The 20,227-nt window shown below is 36.8% G+C and overlaps 1 protein-coding gene across 1 annotated transcript in view; it reads right to left on the bottom strand.

Moving 5' to 3' along the window:
• The window catches only part of FRMD3 (FERM domain containing 3), a 142,588-nt gene that overhangs the window by 42,227 nt on the left and 80,134 nt on the right, over positions 1-20,227 (bottom strand). The window contains exons 4-6 of the mRNA XM_085313451.1: positions 15,250-15,328; positions 6,475-6,572; positions 5,241-5,364 (exon numbers count right to left, since the gene is read on the bottom strand). Coding sequence (XP_085169577.1) covers positions 5,241-5,364; positions 6,475-6,572; positions 15,250-15,328 — 301 coding nt within the window. The remainder of the gene's footprint in view (positions 1-5,240; positions 5,365-6,474; positions 6,573-15,249; positions 15,329-20,227) is intronic.

Below are 20,227 nucleotides of genomic sequence, written 5' to 3'. Positions count from 1 at the left end.
GAGACATGGAGCTACTGGAAAGAGTATAGCTACGAAGGGCTACGAAGATGATCAGAGGGCTGGAGCACCTGCCCTGTGAGGAACGGCTGCGAGAGCTGGGCCTCTTCGGCCTGGGGAAGAGAAGGCTGAGGGGGGATCTTATCAATGTGCACAAGTACCTGAAGGGAGGGKGTCAAGGGGATGGGGACAAACTCTTTTCAGTTGTCCCATGTGACAGGACAAGAGGCAATGAGCAGAAATTGAAGCACAGGAAGTTCTGCCTTAAYGTGAGGGGGAATTTCTTCACTGTGAGAGTGACAGGGCACTGGACCAGGTTGCCCAGAGAGGTTGTGGAGTCTCCTTCTCTGGAGATCTTCAAGACCCACGTGGATGCAACCCTGTCTAACATGCTCTAGGTGACCCTGCTGAGCAGTGGGGTTGGACTAGATGATCTCCAGAGGTCCCTTCCAAACTTACTGATTCTGTGATTCTATGACCAGATAATCTTCATAGGTGCCGTCCAACCTTAACTMTTCCATGATTCTTGATATCTTGCCAGTACTTGTCAGGGACTTCATCAGATAAGCAAATCTTCTATTAACGGAAGATTTTTATATAGAAGGGATTTTTGTCTTGGAAAAAGGAGAAAGGAGTATCAATGCACTAAAGTCATCTGAGGCATCTTACTATTTYGACATCTAAAGCAAATTCCACAATTGCAGTAACATGGCAGTCAATTTGGAACTAGTACTGCCACGTTCAGTTATGTACTTTTATCCATTTGTAAGAGGAGACCATAAAAATCAAACAGTAAGAGCTAGAACCAAAATTATGCCAATGACTAATGTAGTTTGCTCAAACAAACAATACTAATTCTGTCATAGAAAAAATACATCTATTTAGGGAACATCTGAAAGAAACAAATTCCTCCTGATAGATAAAAAAAAATCCTCAAATCCCAAAGATATTATTAAGATCATCTGACTGATAGTATTAAGAAAAAAGCAGCAATTCTAGCAATCCCCACTGTTATGCCTGAAGAATGTTCTCACCTAACTTCCTTCTCCTCCATGTAGAAGATTTCATGGTTCTGTTTAACCTCATTTGATGTGTTAGTTCTTTTACATTTCCAGATCTATACAGTATTCTTACAATATTTTTGTTATACTCATGGCTTTTAGTCACCAGAAATCAAAATGAGTTATGGCTTTACATACTGAGCACCTTGTAGTGTATTAAATATCTTCAAAGCGCCAAAATAGGTGAGAACTGAACATGTACCTTTTGCACGGAAGTCAAGCAAAATAAGTTATTTTTAACTCAGATCATTTCATTGATGTAATTTACAATGCAGCCTTACTTATATTAGTCCCAACTACAAGGGTTAAGGGACATGCAAATGAACAATCTTATCATTAACTTCCCTTCATATAAAAGATATCCAGGAATACACTCATAGCATATCCAGCTTTTCATATCCAAAATCTTTTCCAATCCRTTAGACTGAGAGCAAAACAGAAATGCAAGTAGCTAGGACTTTACAGCTACTAAGAACAGTAACAGGCAATCATAGTTRTTCGGTGCATGCTCTATTACAGTCATACCCAGAAACATAATAACAAGGCAACTTTGAATTCTTTTAAGAACAAGCCTCCATGTCTTATTAGTCCCTAAAGTATCTTCACATATTCTAAGATTTACTTTGACTTTAGTCTAGTCCGAAGACCATTCCCTCTCTTACTCTCAGCAGTATGCCACATTTCAAAGAGGTCTTATATGGAATAACAGGAAAACAAGAATATATATTGTGATGAAATCAAGGTATGTGTTTGCTCAGCCACTGGTAAGGTTCAATTAAATTATTCCTGCACTACTACTTTTCTTCACTGAGGGAAGAGTAATTAATTAAAAATTCACAATACAATTAATCACACCTCAATAAAACGGTCATGCATTTCTGTCTGCCACACTTCTAATTATGCAATCTGGTGCAGAGGAAGGTCACAGTAAAGGCTGCATTTAGCTGAAATGTGGTGATGTCTTCACAACCACAAAAAAAAGAAAAACAGGGGCACCACATCATACATATGCTGTAACTAATAAGAACAAGACTTCTCAATGAGACAAAATGAGTCACTAAGTCATTGGCAGCTGTCATCATATGCTATCACTACTTCCCAGACATTTCCCTCACTGTTTTTATCAGCCTTTCAAAAGACAAATTCTTCTGTCATTCTCTAGGACAGTAGAACAGATGTGTGGAGTTAAAAGGTCCTGAGGACTATGAGATAGGATTCAGTGAAGAACTGGCCTGTTCGAAGCCACRGGGCTTTGATAATACAAAAGCTTGTGGCAGAAGTGAGATGCTACGGTCTTTGTTTACTCAAATGAAGACAACAAAGCATACAGATTCATTTGCAGTGCTGAACCTCTTCTGAAGTTAGCAGAAGGACAGAGAGATTTAAAATCTCTCAGTCTCTTCTATCCTCATAATACCTAATATATCATCCAACTGCCTTGTTAGAAAAAAAAGTCTTGGGAACCATTTTCAACATTTTGAAAAATACTCACCAAGGACCAAAATTTTAATTCTTATCWGGAAATTCCAGCTGCCGAACCTAATGAAATAGGATGTGCTAATCAATACCAAATAAMAGCCTGCAAGCTTAGTGGGTAGGCTTAGTGGTTTTTCTAATTATTTGCCATTTACTTTTCCCAGTTGAGTACTGAAATCTGATCATCAACAGCAATGAAGTTTCTACATAGAAAGTTTTTTATATGACAGACACATTTTATTCATTCTGCATTCCTAGAATACAGATTCATGGTATTAAATATCTGAAGAAAAATTTATATGACTAGTGAGTATTCAATGCAAAAGATGTAACAGAATGATCAATTCTGAGAAGACAGAGTGACAATGGAAAATTGCCAGGACCAGACAGAAGCCATCCAGACAGCTCTCAAATGTCTTATAACCAGAGAAATATATAAGGTACATGGAATGCTGACATAACAGAAAGAAAATGAAAAAGAAAACACAGTTCCACTATAAAGACTATAGYTGAACTATAAAGAGCTATAAGCCAGTAAGCCTAACATTCATAGCATRTTAACAGGTATAACCCTAGGAAAGAAAGAGAATCTACCAACATACAGATAAATGGATATATTGAGGAGAGTTCTGTTAGAAATGGATGCTATGCCTCACACATCTCCTGGAATTCTTCGAAAGAATCAAAGAATTGATTCTTCAGACCTGTAGATACAGGAGCTCTGGTTAATACAATAATGCAAAGATACAAACGGCTTTTTTTTCTTCCTTCTGAATCTGGCTTCTGATTGTAATAGTGCATTGTAGTATACTAATGCTTTCAGGGCTGCAACCCCAATAGTCCATGTTAGTTTCAGTAAGTTATACAAAGGTGATGCTTGGTAGGAGAGCAAAATCTGCTGGTACTCTCAAGGGCTAGGCACCTCAATACATGTGCCTGCAGGCACGACCCTGCCATAGGGGAAGCCAAACAGACTTTAATACAGAGATATCTGAACAGCAAACTCCTTTCCCAGTCTGGGTGATAAATATTTCCTGAACCTTCCCCAGAGCTCAGATGCAGGATCTTTTTCATATTCCTACATGAGATTACAGTTTCCTGACCATTTTCTTAATTTCTTGGAGAGCTACTGCAGCACACTGCCTAGCTTTTGCCTTGGTATAGCCAGAGTTGATAAATCCTTTCCYGCAGAGTAGATTATAAATATACTACCCTGAAGTCTGTGATGACAAAAAGACCAGCCCTGCATACTGGAAACAAGTCCCCCATAAATATTGGAATGAGTCCTCCCTTTCATCCTTCCCTTTCCATCTCACTCTTTCCTTCCTCTTSTCTAATTCTAAACAAAAGACTAGCCTTTCCAGTTACATTTGGGCTCAGTTGATGGAAAACCTTGTTTTGCAAAAGCTGGATTTAGCCTTTGGAAATCTGTAGAACTATAGAATATTATTCGAAGACAGAGAATTTCTGGTTTCTTTTTTAAAGTACTTTTCCTTTGCGTCTGTGTAAAGTTCACCTTAGACTAAAAAAGTCAGACGCTGTTATACTATTCCAAACATTGTTTTGATGAAAGAAATATAAACAAAATGCAGRCTTTAGATGTGAAAATGGGAAGTAATGTTTACTTTCTTCTGGACCCAAAAGTCCAGACATTATTGTTTAGTTATTTATTTTAAGAAACTACTACACCTGTGGTGGTGAAGAGCTCCCTTTTCATACTGTCATAAGAATTACATTCCTAGTATACCAAAAAGTTTGATGGATTTTTCCATCAACTTCTATATTATGCTTTAATTGCTTAACTCCTCTGAAAGGTACTGCTCATTTTATTTTTTTCAGGGGGTTGGTAACTCACATAAATTCATGCATTCTTACTGAATAGTATTCAGTATTCATTTACTTAAGTAAAGCATTAAGCAGTAAGAAAAAACAAGCATTTTCGGCAAGTGCAAGGAACTTTGCAAACTGCTGAATACAAGAGTCTCCTTCTGCTTTATGCAATTAGCTGTTTGCTTTTATTTGATTTTCTCTATATCCTATTCCCTTCAGCKTCTCTACGGACTATACTCGACTGAGCAGAMCAGCTGGATTATCAAATTCTTTACYACTGTAGATGTTATTCACTGACAATCCTGAAGGGGGTACGATTGCATAAAGCACTGCCGTTTCTTCCCTGAAGCACCATATTTCTGGGACACATTCAACTTTGAAACCATAAGACTGATTATCTATCTTTGCCCATTCCAATTTATTAACATATTAAAAGTTTAGGACAGAAAAAGGGCTGACAGAGTTATCCATCTCACCTTAGCCTTCCAAAGAAGTTACCTAAATATGTTTCCGTACAATTCATCACTGTGTTATCATCCCATAGATACAATAACATCATTGCAGTTTCAGCCAAGACAYTATCTGTCAAGAATTATATCATTGCACTAAGTACAGAAATTTCATAGCAAAAGATACATAAATATATATTTCCACAAAAAGCTGATCCTTAAATGAACAATGTTCTTCCATTAATCAACCACAGCAGCTCTCATGATATGAGCCACTCTCACTAATCAGACCAACATTACTAGTAAACCTAGTCTTAACTTTCCAGCAMACGTGGGAATCAACAGTGATTAATGAATAATGTACACTATGTAGAAATAGATAAAAATAATTTGCAGTTGTGTCTTAACAAGCAGCATTTGGAATTACCTGAATTCATTTTTATGCATGTCTCCTATTTTCTTCTCAAGCTTTTGTGACTGCTTTGGAAAAATCTTAAAGTCGCTGACGTAATTCTCTGGGTGTTCATCAGGATCATAATCACCAAGCTCAGCTAAATAGATCAAAATAAATTAAATTGCAAAGTTAGCGAATTAAAAAAAAAAAAAAAAAAAGTAATGCAGCATAGTTCAGAAGACTTCCAAGATCAGTAAGAATGCAGCATTTCTGAAGAAAAGCTGTTTTGATGAGCAGGTAGTTAAATGAAACTGCAAAATTGTTACAGCTGCCCCTGCAACCAATGAATTTCAAGTGAACTTTTTATTTTATTAACTGCAGAAGTAAATTGCAATTCTAAACTATTTTGTGGCAGAAACATGCTCTGAAAAAGCACAGGTATYGAAAACCCTCCCCTTTTACTACTCATCAGCCTGCCACTAGGCAGAAATAAAACAGCGCATTCCACACTTCTCTTTTCTACACCAGTTTATCTCCACCAGTATGGTTTGATTTAATTCAATTCTAACAGGGAAACACAGTTTTAATCATTATTTAAGGTTGCTCACAGTATTTGATTCCTCCTTTGAAAAGCATAACTTCTTAAGTAGCCAAATACAGCATTTGTTGTCTATTCTTCTAAAACAGCCTCTTTTGATACACTCTAGGCTCAATCTAGTTAGAATACACTGCCTTATAATACATTAAAAGCTTCATTCATCTTAAGGCACAAAGTGGTTTCATGTATATGAAGTCCCAGATTAGACATTAAGCAAACTATTTTTCTGCAAGCAATACAAGTTACATATCTGAATGCGGCCCTCAGGAAATGATGGGTATTGGGGGTGGGGGGATCTTTCTCCATAAATTGTACCTACTATTTTCACTAGGGATTCCATCATCATCACACAGGTGTATACTATAATAAATGACAATGTATGCCACTCCAGATGGAATGTTTATACTCAGCAAAGCACAACAACAGAAATTTACTTTCTTTATAATTTGAATCTAGTATCATTGTCACACTTTTTCACTTAAACGCTAAGACAACCGGTTGTTTTTTAATTTTTTAAATGGTCCAATCTGTTTTAAGTTGACAAAAAACAGTAGAAAAACAAAAGCATTATTACTACTTTTACTCTCACCCCACTTTTGAACTTTTCTTGATACTGAACTTTCCTAAGAGTTGTTAGGTATTTCATAAAATCCTGCTGTTTGTACTTACCTTGAACAATACAGGCACCCAGGTAGGCAGCATCAGAAAAAGAACACAGCAGACGACCATGGAAAATATCCCTTTTTATTTGTAGATATAAGAGGTATCTAAAATGTTATCAAAAAATAGGATAAGAAATGGCATCTTTTCATAACAGATTTAACTTACCACTATGAAACTATTTGGTTAAATATAGACCTCTCTCTTGCTACTTGAGTGACAAGAAAAGGATATAAAGTATAACCACAGGGAAAATTAGACTTTGGACAAAGCTGTTCTCATGAAAAATGAAATAGTGACTAAGAAACAATACCCACTAAGAGATAAGATAGAGATATCTTATTAGAAACAAATAGCTGTTACGGTACTAATTAGTTACATGAAATTAATTATAATAATGTAAAATAGCACGTTTCCCTTTCCTTTTTTTAATCCATGGAGAATCCTACCTGAAATTTTGAGGCAAAACAGCCTCCCTGAGGCACAGCACTGAAATGGAGTGCCAGAAACCTGTCTGGGAGACTTCTCAGGATCCCTTCCTCTAACAGCTATTTACCTTAGAGAACTGAAAAGGAAAGAAAGAAATTGTTCTCTGTAGCTGCCCTCTGCATCTTACCATATAGCAGCGTTACATGTAAGAGCAAGAGGAGAGGCACAGCTGCAGGGACCTCACTTTCTCTTTTGTTTTCTTCCCTAGAGAGCAATCTCCCAAGAGGACTTAAATTCAGTGCCGATTCACAGATATCTCCTCCCCTGCCAGCTGGCTCACTGCAACTATCCTATTCAGCAGCTCATTCCTCTGGGAGAGTAAAGTATATAAGCCTGGCTTTATGAAGATAAATAAACTATTCAGGATGAGGGGCAACAGACACAAACTGAACCACAGGAAGTTCCACCTGAATATAAGAAGAGAGGCTGTGGAGTYTCCTTCTCTGGACACAGTCCTGTCTGACATGCTGTAGGRGATCCTGYTTGAGTAGGWGGCTGGACTAGATGATCTCCAGAGGTCCCTTCCAACCTCAACCATTCTGTGATTCTGCGAACTAGCCACRCTTTYTAGAAGATGTAACTACTACTGAAAGTCTTCAGGATATGCCTCAATACTGCAGGTCCCTTCCAAACCCAAACTACACTGTAGCCTATAAAAACAGGCTTTACAAATAAGCTGATGTAAGAAACATTTTGCCTGAGTAAATTATTTAGTTGCGTGCGTACCACAAAATCCTGTATCAAGTAGCTTGTCTGAAAGTTTACAGCAAGTTCTAGATTGCAACAAGAATGAAAGCATTATCTGAAGGGTGAGATAAAACTGCCTCCTTTCCCCGGATTATTACCCGATGTTACACAAATTCAAGATTGTATCATTGAGAAAAACACTGTACTCAGTGTGAACATTTCAGTTCACAACATTACAGTATTTCAAGCTTCTACAGAAGTCTTGCTTTTTAAGGCCTCATTTTCACAATGCCTTATTTTTACAGTGTGTTTTCTCCTGTAGTCAGTATTAACAGCTCACTAATCCACTTCCATGATTTGGCACTGCTACACTGCAGGTAGCTCCTGGAAAAGATTACTTCTGTAAGAGTGAACGAAAGGCCTCAGTGATGCACAGAAAAAAATTCTTCCTCTGCAATGACATGCTACTAGAAAATGCTTGGTATATCTACACAAATATCCCACAGAACTTGGGCAAATGAGCATCTCCCAGTACTACAACTTTCAGTAAGTCTTGCCAGCATGAAAATCAGGCTGTGATTCCCCAGGGAGYGACCACTAGCTCAAGGCCAAACTGAACTCACTCCTTCAGAAGTGCTGAAAAAGTTGCCTATGAAAGGGCATCCTGAGATTTCACAGCATGTCTTGTTAGCCAAATCGGATCCTCAGAGACCTTGTAAATTGATGGTTTCCAACTAAGTATAATGAGATATGCAAAGGTAAACAGGATTCTGGAAAAACATATTAACCCACTGCTTCCAACCTGCCTTTAGAGACCTCAGGCTTAACTAAAATTCTGAAGAACTAAAATTCTGATGTCACACATCCTAGAAGTTTACATGGGCATAAAAAGTGTGCAACCATGGAAATGCAGTAGAGGGCAAGGAGATGCTAGAAGAGCCCAAATACCTTGCCATATTTTTTTTTAACTCAACTTTATATTACAAGAGCTAATCCTTTAATGTACAATTTCCACATAAACAGTAGTTTACTACATAGCAACAATATCCAAATTTGTAAATTTCTTTGACAAGTGAATATATTCTTAGGAGTCCTCTGGTATTTCAAAGGTGAAACAGTATTGTGAGAAACATGACACTGAAGAAAGCTAATATAAATCAAAGTATTCCTCACCAATTGTGCCAGTTCTGACTCTCAAACTGTACGAATGGAAGCAAATGCTATGATCATTGACTATGCTATGAATATTTTGACATTTACACAAAGAAAAATCTATTCTGCAATGAATTATTTCCTGTATTAGAGGATAATGCACTCACATTGTTTAACTTCACCCATCTATCACAGGCCACTAACTTCAGAGCACGAAAGAAATAGAAAATTTTTCAAGAATTAACTCAAAGAACCTACTCAAAAAGCCAGTCAGCCTGCCTTCCTTTCTCTCTCAATTGCTGTGCAAGAAAGCACAAGTTAGATTCCTGCAGTGAGATGGCATGGATTTTCTACACCCACATTATACATTATTATGTAAGAATGAGCCTGAAAACATGTATACATACATTTAGTAGAATTCAAAAATAATTGTTTTTAATACAGAAGGATTATATTAAAAGTCCGAAATGCAACAGTCTCTGATGGATCACTAAGATATTACTTTGGTGCTTAGGGTCAAAACATTAGCAACATCAGAACCCCCACAGAATGAGGGCAAAAACAAACTCATTTTTATGCATTCTACTAAAATTCAATATAGAGGAACATGAATGTTTGGGTGGGAGTGTGCATACTTGTGGTACTTCTCAGCAAATAGTTTGTTGCTGACCAGAATCAGAGATCCTCAATATCCTTATTACATTTCCACACCTATAATAGTCTGCCACTTCTCTACTTGACTTAAACAAGAAATGCATGTTTTCTATTTTTTGTCAAAAAAAAATATACAGAACAGTTACTGCTAACCAGTAATGCAAAATATCTCCAATATTTCATTTTGTTTTTAAGGCTCGAAAGACTTCTTGGAATCAATGATTTACTAAAAAGATAAAAAGATGGACCAAATTTCTGTTTGCACTTCTGAAGAACTAGATACAAATACATATACCGCTTTCTTGCTTAAGTTTGTTTGCAGTATGAAAGCCCTAAGATTTAATGTTTTTGGAATGTTTTTGATACCGTCATTACAATGAAAACAGTCTATTCACTTTACATCTAAACTGTCAACACATGCATTTTTGTAAAGTACATAAACCTAATAAAATTTATTATTATTTACCTCTCCAAAATAAATCAGTATCTCTGTAAGTTGCTCAGAATAAATGATTTTTTCAGAATTAAAAAAAATATATAAAAGATGTCCATTATAATTTTTACATAATATTCACTTAATACATTGCATTTTTCTTTGTCTTGTCTCTCTAATACACCAGGGAATACTTCCTTTCCTTAAAGACTGCAAAAACATACTCAATTTTTGCTGAGAGATATGTTAACAGGAATTACTTAAGAGTAAGCAGAGGATATGCAACCAAAATAGCATATAAGGCACAGTTTTAGGAAAAAGAACAATCATGCCTCACAGCTCATTTCTTTCCAATGATAGTCCTGTGATGACAGAGCTGTTACATAGGCTAACTTCTGTCATCACAGTGGGTTATCACAGTAGCATCACCACAGCTGCCACTTATCCCTCTTTGCTTTAAAATATACAAACCCTAATACTTGGTATTCTGAGGAAGATGTTCTATTTGTTTTCTTCCCTTAAACAAGCAGAGTTTCTTTGTTGTAGTGTTTTTTCAGGTAAACTGCTCACGTACCTTCCAACTACATTAGTAAGTTTTTAAGTAAAAATGCTCAAGTTTATCTTTTGTCTTTACAGTTCTATACTACTGAATTGCTGTGTGCATTTGACCATTGAAATCTCAGTAGAGCAAACTAGTTGGTCATACTGATGTCTTACAACATCTTTAAATCCAAAGGTTCTAAATTGCACTTTCTGTGTGATGCTGCCAGGAATTACTTCATTCTGCTCTCCAAGGCAGAAGGCAACAGTCAAGCAGAAAAGAGGCACAGTACTCACTTCACAGCGGAGACTAAAGAAACTGTTGGCTGGCACACAAGGGAGGCACTTGATCTTGTAAGAAGGGCAGAAGGATGCCCATGCAGATCAGAACTGGAATCTAAATGTCTTTTTTTCAGAGACCACTCACACAACCAATTACATGTGATTCAGTTCATCTTTCTCAGGCAAAACAAGTAGGGTTGGAACAAAACTAGAATGTTAAGGAGTTCTTTCAAGTGAAGAGGATACTCACAGTTTAGACTAGAAACCAAAGTTTTGAGCTTTGTGAAAGAGTTGGCTCAACCCCAGACACTTTTTGTAATCTTGAGCAAATAATTTATGTTGCAGGTCAAAAACCTACAAACGCATACCTGACTACTGCCTTTACTGAGGTTTAAGTATGTACTTAAAAYATTTTACACTTACAGAAATAACTTACAGAAACAGATCTGATCTTGCATTCTTGTGTCCTTCCACCCCATCTATGTTTTCCAAACCATGGTGCGATATTTTAGCTGAATTTACAGCTCTGTGTAAGTATTCAGGCTTACCAGTACGCTGGTAAATGTTCTATAGCCTAGATTGCTACCCCCTACAGTCACAAATGTCTGCGATTGGAATAACCTCTCTTCCATCTATTATCTATTTGTAATAGGGATGACTCAAACAACTCCAGGTCAGTCAACCCTTCCCGCAGCTGCCGATGGAGAGTCTGAAATATCCATACTCATTTTCAATCATGTTTCCAACTGTTTAATTATCAATTATTAAGATGCTCACCAAGGCAAGAAAGCTTTTCTATAGCTAAAATGTGTCATTTGTCCACACAGCAGCTGCTCGTTTTATTCCGTTAAGAAGCATTTCTTCCAGTATTGTYCTGAAGCCTTCCCAGCTGACAGACATGGTTGTGCTGAGAAATCCAGGAATGTGTCAAGAAATTTTATCTCAGCATAGAAACTGGCTTCAGCTGTATTGCTCTTTCCCAAGCTACTCTGCATACTCAAGTGCTGAGCAGCAGAGTACAAGTGCCCACATTTACAATATTCCTGGATCGTATCACGCATGAGGCCGATTGCCCAGTAAGATTTGAACTTCTTATGTTTATTATCCAACCACTAATTTTGCAATCTGGTTTCTTCTGTAGGGATCAGGGATTACACTGCAGGAACACTAGTTCCTGCCAAAGTCTAGGAATCTAACCGAAACACTAACACTACATACTAATATCTAGTATCACAACCAAAAACTTCTTTTCTGTGCTTACAGTGCCATCTAGATAGTGAAGATAATACTATTTCCCTAAAAATACATTACTTGTCTACTTACCAATATTTGTGAAGTATTTTGATCTTATACATTGAAGAAAAGCCAGTATTTTATTAGATATGTGATAATAAYACACACACATAAATGCTGAAATCCTCAACTCAATGTGCAGCAGGAGCCAAAAAAAAAGAAAAAAGAAAAAGAAAAATGCTGGGCTTCATCAGGAAGGCTATTGAGAAAATGACATTTTGCAATATTCAAAACCTTAGTGTAACCTTGATGTTTTGAGTGCTGTGCCTAGTTCTAGACTTTGCATCCCTAGGAGGACACAGCAGAGCCTGATAAAGAGAAGAGCAACTAAAATGAATGGGAGGATGGAGCCTTCTCCACAAGGACAAACTTCAGTATGGAGAGAAGGTACCTTAGGGTTAATAACACTGAGTTTTCTGAAATCACGAAGGCAGTGGAAAAGGTGAACATAGAACCGTTACACACCAAATCTTTCAATACTAGAGCTACAGAGAACTCAGTGAAATTAGCAGGAAATTGTTTAATACAGATAAAAGAAAGTACTTCTTTACACAGCAGTTAGTGAACTAACTGCCACGGGAGGTGGTAAAGACAAACAATATCCTGGAAAAAAATTAATTTTGTCCATAGCAGGATGGTTTAAGCCATCCTCAGTATTTCTAAAATACATACASATGGTAATAAACGTGCAATGGTGATATCAGAACAGCAGTTGCCCTTTCAATACATGTAATCAGTCACAAACCAAACTCTAGCAGAACAGGGTTTACAGAATGAAACTTCAAAACAYGATATTTTCAAACACAAGAAAATAACTATTTCTCTTACCTGGAAAGAAGGGACAACTGTCCTGACTGACTCACAAACATCTAACTCCAAAAAAGCRGAAGACACATTCCCTTCTAATTAAAGGTGTAAGACTAGTAAAATACCAAATCACCTAGGGCAGGCTGACGTCAAATTCTCTTTATTGCTATGCCTCTGTTAGAGTTATTTGATGACAACAGTCCTATTCAGACTGACTGCTTTAGAGGAATGCTGTATGAAAACTGCACTTCAGCCAATGCTGTAAAATCTTGCTTTTCTATAGCAAAAGCAGTGTGGCTCTATATAGCTATTCAYAGAACACCTGCAATCTTACCCCCTTCAAAAGCAGGAATGTTTTGCTAATTTATTTGAGTAAGTGCTGACTGTCTCTTGCGTTAACAAGCACCTATGAGCACAAAATCTTCATTCTCGTACAGTTTGTGAAAAAAAGTTATAACTCAAGTAATCAAACACAAAKAAAGCAGCCTCATCCTATAGCTGCATCCTGAACCTAGTCCTTCCTAGATGGTCAAATCAATCAGAGAAGCTCTGGACCACAGTATCATTAAAAAACCCTAAAAACCTCAGAAATAAATAGTCTATTTGCTACCCTCAGGCATGTCAYTGGAGCAAATGATGACTATCCTGTAGTCTCAAAACTCTCACTTCTGCGATCAGACTGATGTCTGCCAATTAGCTCAAGCAATACATGGGCTTGTCTTCCTGGCTTCAGAGCAGGCCAGTACCACCACAGTGCATAGTCTTATTCTGGACTGGACAAGAAAAATGGGATGATGAGTATCACTGCTTGATAGCACAGGTTACAGAGGAAAAAAGAATTTAGAGCTACAAGCTACACAATATGTTTTTTAGATACAACAAATGTAACTGATCAAAAATAAACAAAGATGACAAATGAAAGTTACGGAGCAGACTGCAGCTTTGTTTTAGCTAGCAGGTGACACTGTACACCTCAGGAGTTTACAAACCCTTAACAAAACTGTTTCTATGGAAGAGATGACAGGGCTCTCAGTTTTACACACAAATTAAATTTTTAAAGTGTAGTTGATATGTTGGCTAAAATATTTCAAACATAGCTTTTTCTTTGTTTAGACTTGTCAATAAACGGTTTGGTATTCAAGTGTAACAACCAAAAAGAGCACTTCCAGCCTCAACTAGCTGCCCAACTCTCTTCTGGAGGGAAAAGCACCAGGATCTTAGAGCACAAGGGAGCAGAAAGTAGAGCTGGCTGAGATAAGTCTCATCAAGCAGCAGGTAAGTGTAGCACTCTCCCTTACCCAAGCTAGCTCACTCAGAGCTCTTTAACTGTGCCATGTTTACATATCCTAAGTCTTTGTCATTTCACATGTTAAGCATTTTTTAGCTGCTTTTCTGATGGCAAAATACTTCTTACATTGTTTTACAACAGCTCAGCGATTCAAGATCTGCTTCTAACATACGGATTAGGAAAAAAAAAAGTGCAAGATGAAGGATAGTTGGAATAATCCATCTTTGGTTAACATCTTCAGCTACTCAGCCATGCCTCTCAAGGAATATCCATCAGTTTTCCTGCATGCATTTCCATGCCCRTTGCTTAAAACAAACCATGTCATGCTCTGTGGAAAAGCAACTGGAGTGCAGCAAAGACAAAGGAAATTAGCAGTAATACTAAAAGTATATGTATTCCAGGCCTCTATTACAATCTGGTGGAGAGTCAATCAGAAAACAGGTTGCAGACCAGATGTTCGATTTAATGAAAATGAAACTGAAMTTATGTTTTACAGGTATGCACAGTAATGGTACATTTCTTGAAAACTCCTAGAYGAACAGAGCATTCACAATGGCTACTAGAGAGGACAGAACTCCCATCTATTAAGTACAATTGATCTGTTGCACAGATGTGTTTTCAATGGATTTGCTGGAGGATTATCAAGTAAGTAGCAAGATTCCTTAACCTCTATCATAGTTATACTTTTGCACTACAATTACATTGTACCTCTATATCAGTTTTCTAAAGGAAGTCCATCAGTGCTTATTCTGGTCCTAGAGATACATGTACAAAAGCAAATGCAGTGACACTATTTACAGAGTTCCTATTTATAGAGCCATTACTGAATTAAATTTCAGTTTTATTTTACAAAAAGAAAAAATCTAAGATGCAAGAGCAATACTAAAATGGAAATGGAAAAGTTGGGATAACTCTTGCCCTGTCTTTTGACCACTGCATTTCTTTCCAAGAGTGCCCCATTAGCAACACTACTTCTTCGCACATTACAGAAAAGTCCCCTTAAACTCTGTTTACAATGTCATAGGCATCATATTATGCATAAAAGCTATAAATAGAGCACTTATAATGAACAAGGAAACCCTACTCTACACGACTAGCTATCTTACTTTGGATTTGTTAACAATGTACATTAAATGCACAGACGAAAAAAAAAAAATACCTGGTGAGCTCTTCTTTAATCTTCAAGGGTTCATGTGGGTAGAATTTCACTCTAAAGCACATRGTATACGGTGGATGAGCTGTAATATAAAGAAAAAAGATGAGAACAATAGCAAACAACATTGCCTCAGTCACTATGAAGACTGGCCTCTAAAAAAGTGGCCTGAGTGATGATTAAGCATCAGACAGTGAAACAGATAATATATCTTATATATACATATAAAATAAAATACATGATAAAGGAACCAGAGTATGTGCAAAATACAGATGAACTATGCAAACCAATACACAGCTTTGCACTTCACAGGCTTTACTGMTTGATCCAAGCAGCACAAAACACATTTGGGTTGCTGGCTTGATTTTTTGTTTGGGGGTTTGTTTTGTTTTRTTCTAACTTTCAGTGGACACTTACACTAGCACAGGACACTTAACAGAGCCTTAGTTTTAACAAATCTTTTGTTTGTTTTAAAAGAATGTGTCCATGCAAATTTAAGTCGTTGTAAYGTATAGTTCTGTAATACTCTGCTTAGTTTTAAAGTTCATTTGTTTTAATGCTGGCACACAGTCAACCTAACTTTCCCGTATCTTAAAGAGATGGTGCCTTTAAGTGAGGAGACAGAGGAAAATTAGGAGACAGGGGCAAACAGAAATTACAGTGGCCAAGGAAGGAAGGGAACTGTTGGAACAGAGAATTACATTTAAATAAATGTAATCCATAACAGTAATTATTAAGCTACTGGTACATTTTACTATAGCATCTTCTCAAGCTTATTAGCTCATTGGTTTGCACAAATTACATACAGAAGTTCTACAATCGTGAAATTATTGGAGCCACTTAGACTGCAGCATTTACTTGTACACTGCAGTTTTCCTCAAATGCACCTTTGGATATCACATAGTCCCACGTGATGCACAAAAGCAAAAGAAAATAAAAAAAATTACATTTTTTGTTATTGTTGCTATCCTTTGGAGTGTTTGACCACTTTTCAAGATGAAGAAATACTTTCCTCTCCCAGGACTTCATGTTGCACTTAATTTTAATATGGTCAGCCTCAACAAAGAGCTATTGATTTCTCTTTTTTTCATTTACATAACTACTCATTTCAGATACAGGGAGAAATGTCAGAAGAAAAGAGGATGAAGACATGAAAAATACAAACAAAAGGGAAAAAGAATAAGAAAGGAAAAAAGAGAAATACACAAGAGGGAAAGGAGAAAAAAAGAATTAAGCCTCGTGTTCTCTAGTCATGATTTGAACATTCAGGCAAATCGAATCTGAACAAGGTCACTTGTTCAGAAGGTAAGGGGAAATCAGACTATGTTCTGTGGGCTTTGGCGTCTTAGATGCCATCAGAATATTTTCTTAAAGAAACTGGAAATAGGTTGAAAAATAGAGCAAATTGTTATATCCTCAAGGTGTTCCATCAGGACAAACTAGAAGATAAACTAAATTCAATGTACCAGAACAAAAACAAGTAAAATAACTAWTGAGAGATGTGTTGAGAAGTCACACTGCATAGGTAAAACAGAAGATAATACAAGTCATTCTAAATACCTCTGTTTCTTAAYAGCCTTCTAAAAACTGAGCAAGGGAAAAAAATCTTCACTTTCAAAATATGGCTCTGCTAATCAAACTTGATATAAGAGCCAACTTGTATTAAAGGAATTGGAGCTACTTCTCAGAGAGAGAGAAAGAGAGACAGAGAGAGAAAAAGTCCTTYTAAAGCTGACATTTTGGTTCTGGTCCTTAATATTTTCACATCACAAAGAAAGAAAGAAAAAAAAAAAGGTGCAAGAGTTCCAGCAGAAGAGCCAAATTCTGGCCGTATGTGGTAACCACAAGAGAACAACAGTTGTCCCATACATAGAGTATCATAGCAAGGGCATGTATGGATGGGAAAGGATGACATGCACTGCACTAATGAATAGCCYACGTTAATAGAAAAGTCTGATGTAAGTGCAAGCAGAAAGGCAGTATGTGATGGGAGAAGCATACCAACTTGCAGCATACGCAGAATCCAGATGGTKCATTAAGGCAGTTTGAAGCTACTTTGCAAACCTTTCCTTAGACTCAAGCTTCTGAGGCAACATAAGTCCTCAGAAGTGCAGCAAGGAATATAAAACAAGGCTGCAGCAGCTTGCTAAATATATGTCCCTTCTTAGCAACACCTGCAAAGTTGTCACAATTCTGACCTGTAATTTGAAACTTTGAAAAGAACATGATCTTGTCTATCCAATTCCTCGTCTATCCAAGTCATCTCCAGGTATATGTTAACAAGGTCTTTTCTGTTGCTTCCTGCCCCCCAGCCAAAAAAAAAAAAAAAAAAAAAAAAAAAAAAAAAAAAAAAAAAAAAAAAAAAAAAAAAAAAAAAAAAGGCAAAAACAATGAGCTTTGAAAGAGGAGGAAAGGAAGGAGGAAAAATCCACACAACAAGACCCTTTTCTCTCCATTCTAATTTTAAAATCAGCGTAAACCTCGTGTTCCCCCCAAATCCTCTTGACTATATGTAAACATTTAAGGTCTTTGTCTCATGAGTCTTAACAGTACTGGAGAAAGACACAAGAGAAYCTCATATTCTTTCAATCACTATATTCTTATGACAGAAAGCAAGACAGGCAATGAACTGTAAAAGCCCAGGAGACAAGACTGTGACACCAGACAGTCCCCCAATTCCTTGAAATCAGAATTACCTTCCACCATTTACTCCCACAACAAAGTGTAAACAAAAACAACAACAAAYCCTCCCAAACCAGCAYACGATTTTMAAAAGAATATTCCTTCAGCCCAAAACTTGTTTGAATACAATGAATACTTTAAAATAGCTATGAGTCTTTTCTTTCAGWGTGGTCCTTTATCTGTCAGATAAGGAGCAGCTGGTGTAGCGAAGTGCCCAAGGCTTTGTCAGAATTTCCATCACAGGCTTTGCCTTCTTACTAAAAAAGATTCACAATTATCATCATTTCAGAAGATTTTAATGTGGAAAATTGTGCTGGCTGCAACTCTATTACAATAGGGCYATTACCTTCCCAGTTTATGCGCTAACACCATATAAGAGATGAAGACAAAAGAATAAAACCTACTTGAAAGATATCACACACTGAAACCATTGACWGCAGTAAACAGTGATCTAGTCCCTCATGAAACAGCTATATACACAGCCTAGGTTTCCAGGCAACTGACTGTATTTTTTAAAGATTTATTTCAGTTGCCTTCAGTTAATGCAAGCTGTCCTATGTATACTAAATAGTAAGGAGTTCTTAGCTGAACTAAACCTCTAACATCCTAGCWGGACTAAGAAGCGCTATGGGAGTTTCACCCCTTGGCACAGATACTAATGTGTACATGAATGTCACGCATGCTCTTGTTTTTAAGCTAGGCATCCCGAATTATTCAAGTCTTCAATGCACTTGAAGGCTTACAAGGAATGTGAAGCCTAAGAAAAAATATACATTCATACAATCATTTTGTACATAGAAGGACAAATTTAAAAGCTAGAGAAGCATCACCTACATAAGAGAAAAAGTCTTAAAAAAAGTGAAAAAAAAGACTGAAGTTCTAGAAATATGAACCAAAGAGGAAGAAGGATTGAGGTTCGCATCTGCCACTTTCAGAAAGGTTGGTTGGTTGTTTTTAACAACCTGCTTTCTAACCAGCACAAACGCTAGCTCCTCCAAGGAGCTATTTTGACAATATTTATTTTTTTACAAATGGACACTGAAGGCTAAAAGGAGGTATCTAACTTATCTTCATAGTCCTGAGAATGCACTATGGTAGAAAACTTCCAGTATCTTTATTTTGAGATCATGTATTCTCTGAACTACATTATCCTACTGAAAGTCATGATGCATCAAAAAAAAAAAAAAATATTCAAACAGTCTTTAAATTCACTGAAGCTGCAGAAGGATCTGTAAGGACCACTACAATATGTGCTACTGTTTCCATATACGTTTTCCCTTAGCAAGTAAATCAGTTTATCCATATCGTTTGTTGAACACATTCAAGATAGAATACTAAACAGTACTTCTATTTTTGTGTAAGAGACATCTGATCTATCATAAACCTCAAATTGTGGGGTCTGCCTCACARTACTCAAACAGTTTTGGTACAACACAGGGCAAGGCAGATTTTCCTCAACTAGTTATCAAAATGATTTCAAGTTTTTATAGGAGAAGAATATAGGCTATTCAGCTTAGTGCCCACAGAATCATACAAAACTTCTTGTTTTAACTGTGTAGGGATTTACAAATGTTGTATTTGGTTATACTTTTTTAAAAAAATCTGTACTGAAACATCAGTATCTATCAAAATTTGTTGAGATTTAATATTCTGTTAWGGAGTGTGAACAACTCTTATCTCTGAACCCGGATTTATTTTCCCTCGATCACTACATCTCCCTTTACATTTCACAACAGCATTAGAGATGAAGGAAATTAAAGTGGCCTGACACAGCAGAGTAATCTCTTTGCATCATCTGAGAAGCAAGACAGTGAAAAAAGCATGTAAATTTTGATCACATGCGCATCAGAGCAGCAGAACTTACTTCTTCCACTTTCACCATATTGTATTCTTTTCTTAGAAAGAAAAGGTTGCCACGAACAACACTCATGTAGTTGGGCATTTCCCAYAAGACAGGATAGCTGCATACTTATTACAGAAAATAACCTTAAAATGAATTTTTAAAAAGAAGTCTTTAAATCTCTATCCTTTACTTACACTTTACTGCTGATGTGATCAGTAAAAATCACACTAAGAATCTCCTAGACAGAAAACTAGTCAAARATTGTGAAAAGATGGCAATATGGAGAGGAACTTCATCTCTTAAGATCTGGGGGAGAAAGCAGTCTATTCCAAAAAAAAAAAAAAGAGAGAGAGAACAGGGAAAATAGATTTAAAAAGGCCTTTGCCTAGAACACAGACACGCAGCTACCTTAGGCAACCTCACAGAGTTTTTAAATACATTATTGGAAATCGGTTCTGC

The sequence above is a fragment of the Rhea americana genome, unplaced genomic scaffold (assembly GCF_003343005.1).
Source record: "Rhea americana isolate MKP2758 unplaced genomic scaffold, rheAme1 scaffold_11, whole genome shotgun sequence".
In the NCBI taxonomy this organism is placed as follows: Eukaryota; Metazoa; Chordata; class Aves; order Rheiformes; family Rheidae; genus Rhea; species Rhea americana.
The sequence above is the reverse complement of the archived record's forward strand: the minus strand, read 5'-3'. Positions and strand labels throughout refer to the sequence as shown.